Raw genomic sequence first — 16450 nt, forward strand, 5'->3', positions numbered from 1 at the left:
CCAAGGAGTCCCAATATAAATAAACAAAGAGTTTATCTCCAGAAGTTTGCTACAGGTGGGACGAACTAGAGGGTCGGGTTCAGGTTTCCCGTATCTAGTGCAGCAAACAATCTCCAAAAATTCAAATTGACTCGGTCGGTTAAGGGACGATACGGTTAGATTTCGCGTGAAGAATATATCGCTGTTTTGCCTGAACCATCGATCCATTCTGGTTCCGGGAACAAAAATCGATCACTCTTGAGGAACGAAAACATACTCCGTTGCACTGCTGATATCGAGGGAACCGGAACCTGAACGATTATCACGAGCAAGCTTTATCACTGGCCTCTGCTTTGGTACTCCATACGGAGATATTTGATACGTCTGACAAAACAACGGTCGCTCATAGACATCCAAAGTAAAAACATCGATGCTAATTTGTCAGCAAAATGTAATCTATGCATTATAAGAGAATACATAGCTCCAATTTTCATTTTATATTTTAAACTAATGCATTGAAAAGCAATCGTTTATGTATATATGAAATTAAATGTGGAGCTGAATCGATTACGGACACTTTATTTAATATGTACGTATTATTGAATGAATGAGGTAAAATTACAAAATTATCACAATTACAAATTACAATTACAAAATTAGGTTACAAAAATCAAGTAGCTTCCCATTTTTTCGGCTAGCACAAACACATGTCAGTACCGTTTTAGATTTGTTTTTTATTTTTCAACATAACAACATTGGTAACTATGGTTCTGTTATTCGAAATAAATAATTTTTGGCCCTTGTTGCTAGTTTCAATATTTTTTCAAGCGATTTAGTTTTGACATTACCAGTTACTGAGGGGTAGTTGAATTTTCGATACAGTTTTAATAGACGAGTGGCAGGTCGTGTCGTCGGTTATAATGCGTCGTGATTACTTGGGTACGTCCATGCGAATTTCATGCAGGATACATATTTAATCTTCCAACTCAATATAAAATCGAACCGAATCGAATGTTTTGTTACGATATTTACTTACTCTTTGTCGGTCGCCATTTAATTTCGGGTGGAAATTACCAACACAATCAAAAATAGTCTAGATGAACAACGTTGAGAAAGATAAATGGTACCTTCCAACATCGCTATTATCAACGTAACCCCATAATTTATTGCGACGATTTATTTTCAAATATTTCAGAAATTCTGATGAAATCAGGCATCCCTGCAGGCAGCTGAACGGTGGTGACCAGAGATGCCATTTATACAGATTTATCTGTATTATACAGATTTTTACATACGCATACAGATTTAATACAGAGTACAGATTTTATACAGATTTTCTAAATTCTATACAGATTTATACAAATGTCACAAAAAGTAAGAAAGAACAAATTTAACTTTTCTGTCTGAGTTATCTTTTAGTATTTGATTCCAGTGACGATATAAAAGTCTATCAATCAACGGACAAATCACGAATTAATATGAAAATCTGTGAAATCCATTTATATTATAATTTGAAACCAATTTGAACCTACATTCAATTTTTTTCAATGACTGAGTGAAAACATATATTGTAGAAGCCAACTGAATGGAAAACTAACAGAAAAGAAGATTTTTTGGATACGCTCAGAGACAGTTCTTTATTTAAGGAAGTAATTGCATCATGAAACTTTACTGTCAAACTGAGAGTTGTATGAACCGACTTGACGTTGCATATTGGGCGTTAAAATTCCATGTCAAATTATAAAGTCATAAATTTCAAACTAGAAAAATATATGGAATTGCAATTCAATTGTGGTTAAAAAAAACTATGAAACTTCGTCGTTGAATTGACTGATTGAATCTACCATCCTACAACCACAATCTATTGGAATAACATCTTTTATCATCATTTTGTTGTAAGAATTTCATTTTATTACTGAATACAGATTAATACAGATTTTTTATACATTGAATACAGATTTTCTATGAAAATATCTGGCATCTCTGGTGGTGACCAACAACCCGCATGGGCATGGCTGCCAGATGGCTGACTAAACGCTGCCAGCGGGAAAAATATGCCTGGCAGACATTCTGGTGACCGACATACGACATACGACATACAACTCAAACGATACAACCGTATCCACCAGGATTTTTCCACATCGAAATCTTTGACATTTTCAGTGAAGGTGAAAAGATGAAAACGCTCGGCTAACTAAGATACAGGCGACTATTTTTTGCCAAATTGGATTTGACAGCCGTCACTGAAATTATTTTGGTAGCCATCTGGTGGCCATGGCTGCCCAGGTAGCCAAAAAGCCGAGCGGAAAGGGGCAACCAACTAGTAAAAAAACTTTTACATAACACAAGGGGTGTACCGATAGTAAATAGTTCGCGCAGTTCAATATAGGTGGAACTAGTGCATCAAGAAAATTTATTTTTATATGGATTTTGTTACATACGAATAAAAGATGGCAAAATGCTTAATCGTATAATTGCGTCTTGTTTTAACGAGAACATGTAACAGAATGAATAATTTTTCTTTCCTCGCTGTCAGCTTCGATATTCTTTCAATCACGGCATACTTGATTATCCTCTCTGTATGTAACATCTCCCCCTTTAATTCAGTATCGAATGTAGTCTTCTAAACGTCTGGGAGGTTTGGAGGATCTGGTAGGCCTGACAGTAGGATTAGCTTGTTGAAAATTTATCGGCGTCGAAGTCGAATAAGGTGGTGTAGTTGCTCTCATGGTATCATTTAGGCTGTTAGATGAATTTCCTTGATTTGATCTGGAATTTTCGACTGGTTCTTGAATACAGCTTGTTTGAGTAGGAATGGGCAATCCAAAATCGTGAATTAATTCTTCTAGAGATAAATGAACATGATTTGTAAATTGTTGTTCACCATTGAATCTAAGTCGTAATTGATTTGCATGAGTACGAATGAGTTTCCGACGACATGAGGCTTGATCCAAGAGAACATTAAAATTCACTTTTCCTATAACTTCAATGATTTTTCCAGGATTCCAGTTCCAATTTCTTGCATTTGTGTACACCTTAGCATACACAAGCGCACCAACTGTGAAGGATGATGATCGTTGAGGATATGCGACTGATGATGGACTAACTTGTTGAAACGTTGTACATCGCAACAAATCGAGTGTAGTCTTCATTGGTCGACCTAACATGATTTCTGCCGGAGATTTCCCTTCCAGACTGATACATGGTGTTGATCGATATACTTGAAGAAAGCATCAGATGATGGTATATTCTCCCCTTTCGCAATTTTCTTCAGTGAACGCTTGAGAGTATCCACAAAACGCTCCGCCTGTCCGTTTGATTGTGGATGATAGGGTGCGGTGCGAATGTGTATTATACCGGAAAGCTCACAGAACTGTTTAAATTGACTGCTACAGAACTGAGTTCCATTATCCGAGACGATTGTGTCGGGAATTCCATACCTTGCGAATGTTTCATTTAAAAATCCAATTGTAGAAAACGTCGTCATCGAGCGCGTTTGAAAAATTTCTGGCCATTTGCTGAAAGAATCAATAATGACCAGGTAATACATTCCCTCAATAGGACCTGCATAGTCCAAATGAATTCGTTTCCATGGACCATCTGCTTTCGGCCAGGGCTGAGGCTGAACCTGTGGCGGTGATTTAGCTGAACTGGCACATATAGAGCAACGTCGAACAAAGTTCTGGATTTCTTCGTCAATCCCAGGCCAGTAAACAATACCACGAGCAACTGATTTCATGCGCTCTATTCCAGGATGACCACGGTGTATTTGTTTCAGAATCCGAGTACGAAACACAGCTGGAATTATAATTCGATCATGGAACATGATACAACCCTTGACGATTGTGAGAGATTCTTGTCGTGAACAGAATATCTTGAGGTTCGGTTCAGTAATTTGTTTCACAGACGGCCAACCTCTCTGGATGTATTGAATCACCTGTTGCAAAATTTTGTCTTTATTTGTGGCTGAATGAACCATTTCGAACGTGACTGGAAGATTCTGAAACGTGTCACCCAAAGTGGTGTTCATATCTTCTTCGATGCATATTGACGCAATAACACATTCTTCATCTGGTTTTGCATGATTATTGATTAATCGTCATACCTTCGGCTGGATTATGATGAAACTCCTTGATTGTCACAGAAAGGGACTCGATGATCTGCTCGGGAGTGTTTCTTGGTACGTGAGGTTCCGGAATAGCTTGTGTAGACGTCAATCGGTCCAGCAATAGTAGTAGCTTGTTCATTATTGCTTGATTAGAAAAATCCTCACAATCACCCATAGTTTCATCAGATCCGCGAAGCATGCTTAAAATCTTTTTTTTTGAAATTGTCTTGAAGTCTTGAAGAAATATCCCATCCTCGTCGCCAAATTGTTACATACGAATAAAAGATGGCAAAATGCTTAATCGTATAATTGCGTCTTGTTTTAACGAGAACATGTAACAGAATGAATAATTTTTCTTTCCTCGCTGTCAGCTTCGATATTCTTTCAATCACGGCATACTTGATTATCCTCTCTGTATGTAACAGATTTACTCATGTCTGATAGTCTGTGCTAGAATGTCCTCCATTAAACGTTAATTATAAATGTCATAGTATACCAGAAACTATCTATATAAATTCTGATTGAATAAAATATGCAATTGTCCCAACGTATGTTGTGTGATTATCTAATAGTTGTTATTTGATTAAGTCTGAAAATTCATTTCGCTATATGAGAATGAAATTAAGAAGAGTTTTAGGTTTCATATGATTATCTTATATATTTGACATGATATTGATACACCATGTAGCTTCATTGTAAATAGTGAAAATATATAAGAATATCATATAATGTGAAAATTTAATTGCGTTTCTCATAATCTTCGACTCATAATATGATGGAACTGATGATATCAGTTCTTTTAAAGCTTAAAAGCCCTCGGGTTATAATGGCTCACGATTAGATACACTTCTGAACGGTTTGATGCATTAATATAGATGGAATTTGATTACTTTCTAACTTTTCTATATTTTTTTTTGGAATAATCGTGATCTGTCATCCCCATCGTGATTTTCCATTCCGAACGTAGGCGGCACATCATGCTTTGTCCCGGGCTTTTAATATCCTAGGTACACCACTGTGCAATAGTAATGTAATACAGCTGTCAGTGACACCAAAAGCGTCTTCTGGTGAAAAATGGGTGTGGAATAGCTCGTGAATTGTCACAAGGTAGGTATTGGAAAAAGTTCACAGATGCAGTGTTTCCGAACAGTGAAGAATTTTGGTTTATTTGATTACGGAAACCGTCACTAGTTGATATATCCTTCAGAAAAATTCGTCAGAATATTTACTTGTCGCCTTCGCTGTTCTTTTCAGTGTATAAAAGTTTCGTAGCGTCTTATGCAGATGACAGATGAATGGGTAAATGTTTACTAACTGGTACTGTCAAATTGTTGGTTTTATGACAGCACTCTGACGACGCGTAAACATAAAGTGTTTTCATTTTAGTAATAGAAAAAAATTTGCAAAATATTAAATTTCCGTTTTTAACTATTAGTTTTCATTATTAGAATTGAGTTTGTTACTCTGTGGAACAAAAGTGCTATCGACTCGTGGCAGTGTAATAGAATTTTTTCGTTCGGTTTCTAAACAGTATTGCGGATCGGCGCGAGTGATTTTCGGTAATATTATCGGGTTTCGCGAGTGTTTTAAATTTGTTTTCGGTATTTTACATAAAATAGAACAGAAATGCCACCTCGGAAAAAGGTAATTTGCAAATAGGCATAGCAGCAATTTTATTTATTTACCTTGCCTTGTAGTCCACAAGTAGCACGGAATCCAGTAGCGCCAGTTCATCGGATTCGAGTTCCAGCGACAGTAGCTCGAGCAATAGCGATTCCGGGAGTTCTAGTAGCGAAAGTGATTCGTCTAGCTCGCAGGAGACACCTACCACACGAACGAGCAACAACAGTTCTAATGTTAATGGTAAGTTTGATCCCAGAGTCGGCCGTTTGATTATCATCTGTTGTACGACTATTTTTAGCTACTAAAACGAACGAAAAAGTGATTCGTCGAAGAAGTTCGGAAACGGTAGGGTCGGCTTCAAAAGCACTGGTTGCTGCCGCTACAGCCGCCGCGAAAGACGCAGATAAAACTAATGCCGTAAAAACAAGTCATTCGAAGCAACATAAAGGTCCGAAACCTTCGGTTACATCAAGTGATGACGATTCTTGTGCTGAAAGCAAATCAGCACCACCCCCAATTGTGCAGAAAAAGGTACAACAAGCCGAAGCAGCTAAACGTAGAGCACAGGAAAAGCAAGCGAACATCCCACAGGCGATAGTCCCTCCGATAACGGGTGGTAAGGTTCCTCCCTCGGTTATCAAGCAACAACAGCAACAGCAAGCCCAAGCAAAACAGGCTCCTCTTACGAAAGCTGCTGCCAAGGCTAAGGAATTACCACCACCGAAAATCAACCCTCCCATTGCCAAAAAAGGTTCTAATCCTGCTCCAACCACGGGTACGAAAGCCAAGAAAAAAAGTATTTTCTCACCAGTTAATTCTTCCGAGTCGGACGACGAAAAAGAAAAGACCGATCAGAAAGATCGACGTACGTCTAGTTCCAGCTCGGTTGGTGGCACCACTGGTGGAACTGCAGGTACTAAGGGTGCTTCACAGGCCAATAAAGATCATCAGGCTGCTTCGACTGGTAAAACGGCAAATGCTAACCCAACCCAACAGCAGCAGCAACAACAGCAGCAGCAGCAGAGAAGTAAATATTAACAATAGAATAAAGTTTTATTTCGAAATTTATATTGTTTTTATTTCCATTTCCAGCGCGTGGTCGTCCTCGCAAGACGCCTTTAGTGAACACCACCGGCCCAGTAACCAAACCGGTGGCCCAAGTTAAACCACAAGTTTCCGCCAGTCCGGTGAAGGCACAACAAGTTTCCAACAGCACGTCACAAAAACCGGCTAAGCAAGAGGACGTAGGTTCTTCTGCTACGTCCACTTCGACGGATTCTTCCTCGTCCGGATCGTCGGATTCGGATTCGGACTCATCGGAAGAGTCGTCTCCATCGGCTAAGGCCGCACAACAGCTGAAGAAAAGTAACAGTAACATGAAGCGACCGCTGGAGCGCACTCCCCAGAAGGTGGACGGAAAAGAAGGTGGAACGGACACCGAAGGTGAAACGGGCAAACAAACACGAAAATTAACCCGTTCATCAAGCACCCGGAAATCGAAACATCTGCTCGGTAAAAATGCTTCCGAAACGGAATCCGATTCCGAGAGTGTCAAGCGATCGGCTTCCAAGAGTCCCGTCAAGAAAGCCCCAATCATTCCGACAAAGGGTAAAGCCAAAAACAGCAGTAAAAAGAAGGATGCTGTTGTTAAAGAGACTCAACTGGAAGAACCGGAACCGGTAGAGAACCGCTGTCCGTTGGTACACTGCTCAACGACTGGTCATCTCGGAGGTCAGTTTGAAAGACATTTCATTTTGGAAGCTTGCCCAATGTATCACAACATGACCGCAAAGCAGACAACCGAGTTTCTCATCGAACGAAAGCGTAAAGAAGAGGACCGAAAGAAAGCCGTTCCGGTTTATGAAAATTCGAAGAAAATTCAAACACCGGAACAGAAAAATTACCTGCAGAAGATTCGCGACATCCGGGTACGCTTCAAACCGAACGCTCCACCGGTCGGGAAACACAAACCCATGACCGAACGGGATGAGAATGAGATTGATCTGGAACCGGTGCTGGACGGAATCGTACCGGATTACGATCTACAGCTGTTCCGAGAGGCACAGGCGGCGGCCAGTGAAAGTATGGAGACGGAGCTGAAAGAAATGGTAACCGGCAAGGGAACTCGGTTCATTTCGATGGGTCGTTACTGTATGCAGGTGTGGTACCAGAGTCCCTATCCGGATGACGTTGCCCGGTTACCGAAGCTCTATTTGTGCGAGTTTTGCTTGAGATATCAAAAATCCGAGGTGGGAATGAAACGACATGCTGCCAAGTGCGTCTGGCGACATCCTCCGGGTGATGAGGTAGGTTAAACCGGATCGTCGGATTTCAGTTTCACCAATTGACATTGTTTGCCCTTTCGAACAGATCTACCGCAAAGGAAAACTTGGTGTCTGGCAGGTTGACGGTAAACGGCACAAACAGTACTGCCAGAACCTTTGCTTGTTGGCCAAATTTTTCCTCGATCATAAAACGTTGTACTACGATGTGGAACCGTTTCTGTTTTACGTCATGACACTGGCGGACAGTGATGGATGTCACACGGTGGGATACTTCAGTAAGGTAAGTTATGGCGTTTGGAGCTTACTATGTACACTAATTTTATTTTTCAAACGAAACAATTTAAAAGCGGTTTTGTTGTGAATACGACTTACTTTTCTATGGGGCACCTTTTTTTAGCATTTATCCAGTACAAGAATGGGCAGAACTTAATCGTGAATATCTCTTGTTGTAGTTAAGGCAGCAACATAACTTCTTCGCCATACAATCGGAAATATGTGCTGAACATATTTCCGATTGCATGGAGAAGAAAATTATGATCAAATTTTCAGTAGCATGAGATATAGTGAAAGGATAATCGTTGCCAGGTTCAGAACAAGGGTTCGAAACCTCACTATAATCCAAACTTACGCGCTAACCGATGCTGCCGACCTGCAAGACAAAGAGAACTTCTACAGTCAACTCAATGCCACCGTAGATAGAATTCCGAAGGGAGACTTCAACGCGAAGATCGGATCCGACAACTCGAACTATGAGCGCATTATGGGGCGCCATGGTCTCTGAGAAATGAGCTAAAACGGAGAGCTGTTTGCAGAATTCTGTGGCAATAACGACATGGCGATCGGGGGATCGCTCTTTCCCCATCGACCGGTTCACAAGGTCACGTGGGTTTACCGTGACGGCTTTATCGAAAATCTAATTGACCACATCTGCATCAACCGAAAGTGGAAACGGAGCCTTCTTGATGTGCGGAATAAACGTAGTGCCGATATCGCGTCTGACCACCATCTCATCATCGGCGGAATACGCCTGCGTGTTGCGCGTATTCGTCGACAAGTGGAGAGAGTTGGACGGCGGTTTAACACACGCCGACTGGATGATACCAGAGTGAAAAGGTCCTTTACTGTGGAACTGCAGACTCGTGCTGTAGACATTCCGGAAGGTGGCAGCGTGGAAGACCAATGGACTGCCATCAAGAATGCCTTCATCGCCACCAGCGAGAATAATCTGGGTAAACTGCGCACCCTTAGACAGCAATGGATCACTGATGAGACCTGGACGAAAATAGAGAAGCGAAGAGGAGCCAAAGCCGCAATACAGCGATCAAAAACCCGAGAAGCCATATATTCGGCCCGTCAACGATACTCGACTCTGAAGAAGGATGTAGAATGCTCATGTAGACGGGAAAAGCGAGCGTGGGCGGACTCCCTCGCCGACGAAGGATAGAAGGCCGCTGCAACCGGGGACATTCGTCTCCTCTACGATATCTCACGACGCCTAAGTGGGGCGAAGATGAATGCGACAATGCCTGTGAAAGACGCGATTGGTCAACTGCTAACCGACCCAACTGATCAACTTAAACGCTGGTTCGAGCACTTCGAACAACTTTTCCAAGTGCCAGCCAGGCCACCATCACCTCGGCATACCGTGAATACCGAGGCTCCGTCATTGCTGGAGATACAAAATGCCATTCAAAGCATGAAATCGAACAAAGCCCCAGGGGTCGATCGCATATCAGCCGAGATGCTCAAAGCAGACCCCATGACATCCGCTCAACTGTTGCACAATTTATTTCGTAATATCCGCAACTTTTCCGGTCGACTGGATGCAGAGTATCTTAGTAAAGGTGCCCAAAAAGGGCGACCTGACTATATGCGATAATTGGCGAGGCATTATGTTGCTGTGTACCGTTCTAAAAGTTCTATGCAAAGTGATCCTATTCCGGATCCAGGAGAAGATCGATGCGACTCTCCGACGACAGCAGGCTGGATTTCGTGCCGGAAGATCCTGTGCGGACCATATTGTCACGCTCCGTACCATCCTGGAGCAAGTCAATGAATTCCAAGAGTCCCTTTATTTGGTTTTCATTGACTACGAAAAAGCTTTCAACGCAAGGGAGTACCTGAGAAAATCATCGCCCTCATCGAAGCGCAGTACGAGGCCTTCTCATGCAGAGTTCTGCACAACGGGGTCTTGTCTGAACCCATCCGGGTCGTAGCTGGCGTGAGGCATGGATGTATTCTATCACCGCTACTGTTCCTCATCGTAATCGACGAGATCCTGGTAGATGCGATTGACCGTGAACCAAACCGTGGGCTGCTATGGCATCCCATAACTATGGAGCACCTGAACGTCCTCGAATTGGCTGATGACGTTGCACTCCTAGCTCAACGGCGCTTTGACATGCAGAGTAAGCTTGACGACATTGCCGAACGCTCCTCATCGGTAGGCTTAGCAATCAATGTCAACAAAACCAAATCACCGTGTTCACAGGTGACCCCTTCCACCTTTACAGTACCAGGGCAATCAGTGGAGAATGTTGAAAGCTTCCAATATCTTGGCAGTCAAATGGCGTCAGACGGCGGTACCAAGATTGACGTAGGTGCAAGGATCAAGAAGGCAAGGGCTGCCTTTGCGAGTTTAAGAAACATCTGGAAAAACAGGCAGATAAGTGAACCCACCAAAATCCGAATATTTAACTCTAATGTGAAATCTGTGCTGCTATACGCCAGTGAAACATGGTGTGTATCAGTGGAGAACACTCAACTGCTGCAGGTGTTCATCAATAGGTGCCTGCGCAACCGAAATTCGGGAACGAAAGTGGGGCTGGGTCGGCCACACCTTACGTAGGAGCAGAAACGAAATCTGCAGACAAGCATTAGACTGGAACCCAGCAGGGCATCGCAGCAGAGGCAGACCCAGAGGTTCATGGCGGCGTAGCCTCTATAAAGAAATAAAAGAGGTCGACCGAAATCTAACCTGGCAACAGGTTAAGGCGATGGCGGGCAATCGCCCAGGATGGAGATCTTTCAAGTCGGCCCTTTGCACCACTCGGTGTGCGCAGGAGCCTTAAGTAAGTAAGCAGTATGAGATATCCAAACATTTCTAAAATGTTTGGTATGAACGAGTATTAAGGTGAAATTCAATACCAAAACAAGGCGCGCAAAACTCCAAACACATGAACTGAACGAATCATCGCACAAAGTATATCGTGCAAAATCGACACATACAAATACGGAGAATTTTCAGTGATTGAGTGATTGAAACAGCCAACAACAGAGCTGAATCTGAGAGATTTTGTTTCACATACAACTATGAGTCAACTATGTTTCGACACTCCCCAGAAGGTACCCCTGAGAAGTTAAAAGAACGGAAATGTGCGTTATAAATTGAAAATATTTAAAGAAAAATTGCTTTGAACCGATATACTGATGAAGGTTGCAGCACACCGAAACACTGGTATCTGCGCCTTCTTTTATCTCGAGACATTAGTGACGAAATAGTAAAACTTTTGAAATATGATAGAATGGAAAATATTGGGTTTCGTTTTATTTTTTAACATGTTATACGTCGGTCGTCCCTATCAATTCACTTACAGTAACATGACAAATGCAATGATTCCAAATTTATAATAAATGTGTTTCTATTAGATGGTTTATGATTATTTGTTTAGTTATGTTAACTATCTAATTCATCAGTAACAAAATCATAAAATGTTATTTTACCTATATTAAGCCAGAGTCCCTAAACCATCTGGGACCTTAATGTACATGAAAACTCTTCCATGAATCCATTTGCATTGTAAAACTGTGCATTCGTTGTCGCTTCTAGTTCGCCTTACGCAATTGCAAATACCTGCGAAAGCATCAAATTGAAACGGATTTCATATATAAAAAATAACTTGAAAACATTTTTTACGTATCATCTATGACTCATCAGTTCAGAGTAGTTCAAATTCGTGATGAATGATTTCGTCGAATGCTGCAGCCTTAGCTTTCACTGTCTGGAATTCTTCAGATTCATTTTATGGTGGATGGTCGAATAGCTGTTTTCTGATGCCTTCAACGATTTTGGAGTACTTTTCTTGATGATAGTTGTCAGATCTGAGGTTTCTAACTGCTATAGGAAATACTTTAATTCCAGAAATATCTTTATTAAATACCTCAACATTTTGATTCATCTAATCATCCGCCAGATCACTGTGTCGGGAGGATGCTTAGACGAGTGAAGCTGCTGATGGTATTTCTTCTAAATCATATCTCGATTTAGCTAGCGGTATTTCTTCCAAATTATTTCCCGATGTTGCTGGCGAAGCTGTCGTATAATCTGGTATCTCGTTGTCGCTGGAAGATAGTTGCTGTGCACTTTTCAACAGACACAGGTTGTTGGCGCGTTTTTCGGGGCCAAGGAGGTGAACTTCTTCAACGGTAAATGACGGAAATATTCAACGGATCAACAACCAAGTACCATCGTCATAGCAACGGAAACAGAAAAACCCTTGCTGGATCTGGCTATTTATTGTGTTCACGCTTCGAGGTCTGACTTAATACTAAATTTTTTACATTTTTTTGCATAAATATCTGTTTATTCATCTTATTTTTGTGTATTACATCTACATTTTACAACAGTACAAGTGTTTTGACCCTTTGGCCTTTCATCTTTGTTGTTCATACGATTCGTTATTAATAATAGGTGTTTTAGTTACTCTTGTTTTACATACTAATGTTTAATCATAATATTTATTTCAATTATTTATAAAATATTTACCTATCATCTTTAAAATCTTTCTTTGAATGCGCTGAAACCTAAGTTTGTGTGTTCGTGCACAGCCCCACCAAACAGGGACTGCGTATTCAATTGCGGGGTAGATGATTTGTTTATAGACAGCCATCTGATTCTTCAGGCACAGTTTAGATGTTTTACAAATCAGCGGATACAGAGACCTAATGAGTATGCTGCATTTTTGAACGACTTTGTCAACATGTGACCTGAATATCAGATGTCTGTCAAAGGTGAGTCCTAGATAGATAACTTCGTCGACCCATGGGATGACTTCATCACCGAATCGTATTCGGCATTCGTATGATGGAACAAGTTTAGGAGATCTTGAATGTGGAAACAAGACGACCTGAGTTTTTGCTGCATTGATCGCAATTTTCCAGCTTGTAAAATGTTCAGTTAGAGCGTCCAGACCTGTCTGTAGTTTATTCTTCAGAGCATTAATGACACGACCTTTGTAAAGAATGGCAGTATCATCAGCAAATTGCGACAGAACACCACCACCCGGAAGAGGTGGGATGTCTGATGGAAAAAATGTTGTATAGAATGGGACCTAGGATACTTCCTTGGGGTACACCAGCAGGTATAGTAAATCTTTCTGAAAGTGCATTATTCAGAGAAACCTGGAATGCTTTATCTGCAAGATAATTTTTGATAATTTTAATAAGATACATGGGGAAATTATACCGATGCAGTTTAAACACCAGGCCATCGTGCCACACATTATCGAATGCCTTTTCAATATCCAATATTGCCATGGCAGTCGTTTTGGACACTGATTTGTTTTGCTAGATGACGTTGTTAACCCTTGTGAGTTGGTGGATGGTGGATCTTCCTTTCCAGAACCCAAACTGTTCTTCCAGTAATATATCCTGTTCATCTGCGAATCGCCTTTGTATTGACTTTTCAAACAGCTTGGATAGAGCAGAGAGTAAGCTGATGGGCCGATAAAGACTGTCCCAGAAAGTATGGACACACTTTGATTTCGCTGTAAATAATTCACAAGTGTTAGATATTCAAATTTTATTCGAGATACTGATAACGTTCCTCATTAAATTCCGTACAGACTTGGCGATAAGTTTTGACACTTTTTTCCAATCTTTTTCGAACTGTTGAATGGTTTCGGCTGCCGCGACATGTTTCCTAAGATGTGGCTTCGTTAATGCCCAAAATTCCTCAATTGGTCGAAGTTGTGGGTAATTTGGTGGATTCATGTCTTTTGGGACGAAAGTGACATTTTTGGTAGTATACCATTCTACCGTTGATTTCGAGTAGTGGCAAGAAGCAAGATCTGGCCAGAAGACAACAGGATCCTTGTGGCTTCGAATCATGGGTAGAAGTATACTATTGTGGTCCCGGCAAGGATTTGTAATCGAGTTTTACGTAGGTTTCGTTGTCCATGATTATGCAGTTCAAATTTCCAGCAAGAATCGTATTGTACAGCTTTCGAACCCTCGGCCTGAACGATGCTTCTTGTTTCGGACTACGTTTTGGTTGTTTCTGCTTCTTATAGGTTCGAAGATTCAAACGTTCTTTAGCACGAAGAACATTTGACTTCGAAGTGCCCACTTTTTTGACCACATCCCGAACTGAAACCTTCTTCTTTTGCTCGAACGCCTTCAGTATACGTTTATCCAACTGAGGGATAGCAGGACCTTTTTTCGACCCGTTTTCGGTTTATCCTCAAAGGTGTTATCCTCACCGAACTTCCTGATTGCATTTCGCATGGCTTTTTCACTTACTCCTTCCATTTTTTGCTATCTTTCTCAGTGACAGTCCGCGTTTTGTGCACCATTTGTACACAATTTTTTGACGTTGTTCTGCTGAAAGTCCACGCATTTCGAAACAAACTGATGAAAACGAATAAACAACTGCATAAGTGGTTTGAGAAGAGTGTAAACAACAGGACGCAGCCATAAAAATTGACAGATTCTGAACCATTGCGAAATGGCAGCGGTTTTTGGTTGCGATTTTTAGATTTTTTTTTTGCAGTAGCTATAGATTTCTAGTTATAATTATTTGAAAATAAAGGTCTTTAGTGAACAAAATCTCTAGCCCAGGGAAAAATACTTCATTTGCTATACCGATCACACATGTAAAGTTTCATGCATATCCAAGGGGGTCGTACCAGAATTTAGCTATTTCTGGACGATTTGGCTTGGGATTGCTCTATACTTGTCGTTTTAGTATTTCGATAGTACATCATTGAACTATGTTTTTTCACGAACCAATTGCAGCATGCCATAATGATGTCATTCCTCTAACACGGCCGACAGTTTTGATCGTCGTTGCTTGACACCTCACATTTCATTCAGTAGCAGTTCTGCTTTGGTCGGTATAGGGTAGCTTTGCGTCATGTATGAAAAATATCGCACCTTTCTACATAGCAGTGATACCACTTTTCCCTGAGCTTAAAACCGTAGATTTGTTTTCAAGTGTACTTATACTCGAACATTCACATGAAATTACAGCTTAATGTTCTTACCCATACAGGTAGGCGTCAACTAATACGAACGATTATCGATATTCGAAAGTAAGAAACAAGCATGTCAGCGTCGTATTCACTTCAACCAGCTATGTCAGCGACGTATTTTCCCCAGTTTTTTGTAAAACAATTTTAAATTCTTAAAGTAAACTTTTTTCAATGTAGAACTCGATTAGGAAGCCCACTTTTAAAAGACAATCTTGATCAATTTTGAAAAAAAAAACAAAGTATGCAAAGTGACATTTTAAGAGAAAGTGTATACGTCCAGAAAGTTTCATTCAACTTTGAGAGGGTGCTGCCAACATTTGTTTGAGTTGGAACGAAATTCGTCTTGTGTTCCAATTATTCAAATTTTTCTTCGAGTTTCGTCTTCGACTCGTTTCTGTATAGCAGCTCAACTACTGATGCAGCTGTACCAGTGCAAGTGCAACAAAATTGTGTTATTAATCTGTTGAATATATACTATCGACCAATCCGATTCTCTACAATTTCAATTCTGATAATAAGTTGTTACATTTTAAATTTGATTGAAATCGTTTGAAAGATTGATGTCGAGTATGGTGCGCTAATGTGCATTCGGTGTATTCTATTCGGTTTGCCGCATAGTTAAATTTATTCCAATATTAGCCCAGGTTCTTTGCTTCTTTGGTGTTTCCTCCAACGATACAACACGGTGATGTAAATTTCTGCTACTTTGCATAATGCATTTTTCCCGGAGTGCGGTGCCGAAGATATCTCTCTACGTTATCTCATTTTCAACACAGTGACACTTCACAACAAAGGCACTTTCCTCTAAGTACACAATTTATCATTGCGAAGCGAGTCGTCTGCTCGACTATTGACTTTTTGCCGCACTCTCATTTCAGTAGAAGGGTTCCGGAAAGACAGCCGATTCACCGTTTGTCTGTATAAACGGAAAGACGGAAAATGCAAGGATAGACGTGGGGCCATTTTTCATTAACTTTCCTGTCGTATTTATAGTATTTTGACCCGCGAAAACCTGTGCTTATATGACTGTCGGTTCAGAATTGTAGAATATCGGAATGTGAATTTCATTAATCGTGTAATTTTTTTATTGCATGAACTGCTAATCACTGGTAAGTCGAAGACGACGTAGAAAAACAAAATAAATATAAAACGGTGGGTGGGTAATGTCAGAGTCATAACTGATGATGACGTGAATATGCATTAAC

At 40.8% G+C, this 16450-nt stretch overlaps 1 protein-coding gene across 1 annotated transcript in view; it reads left to right on the forward strand.

Annotated features, from left to right (window-relative positions):
* The first annotated feature begins 5436 nt into the window (after window positions 1-5436).
* LOC131430611 (histone acetyltransferase KAT7) overlaps window positions 5437-16450 on the forward strand; it is a 248692-nt gene continuing 237678 nt past the window's right edge. The window contains exons 1-5 of the mRNA XM_058595714.1: window positions 5437-5731; window positions 5785-5950; window positions 6009-6737; window positions 6803-8016; window positions 8081-8275. Coding sequence (XP_058451697.1) covers window positions 5714-5731; window positions 5785-5950; window positions 6009-6737; window positions 6803-8016; window positions 8081-8275 — 2322 coding nt within the window. The 5' untranslated portion in view covers window positions 5437-5713. The remainder of the gene's footprint in view (window positions 5732-5784; window positions 5951-6008; window positions 6738-6802; window positions 8017-8080; window positions 8276-16450) is intronic.

This window comes from Malaya genurostris, chromosome 2 (assembly GCF_030247185.1).
Source record: "Malaya genurostris strain Urasoe2022 chromosome 2, Malgen_1.1, whole genome shotgun sequence".
In the NCBI taxonomy this organism is placed as follows: domain Eukaryota; kingdom Metazoa; phylum Arthropoda; class Insecta; order Diptera; family Culicidae; genus Malaya; species Malaya genurostris.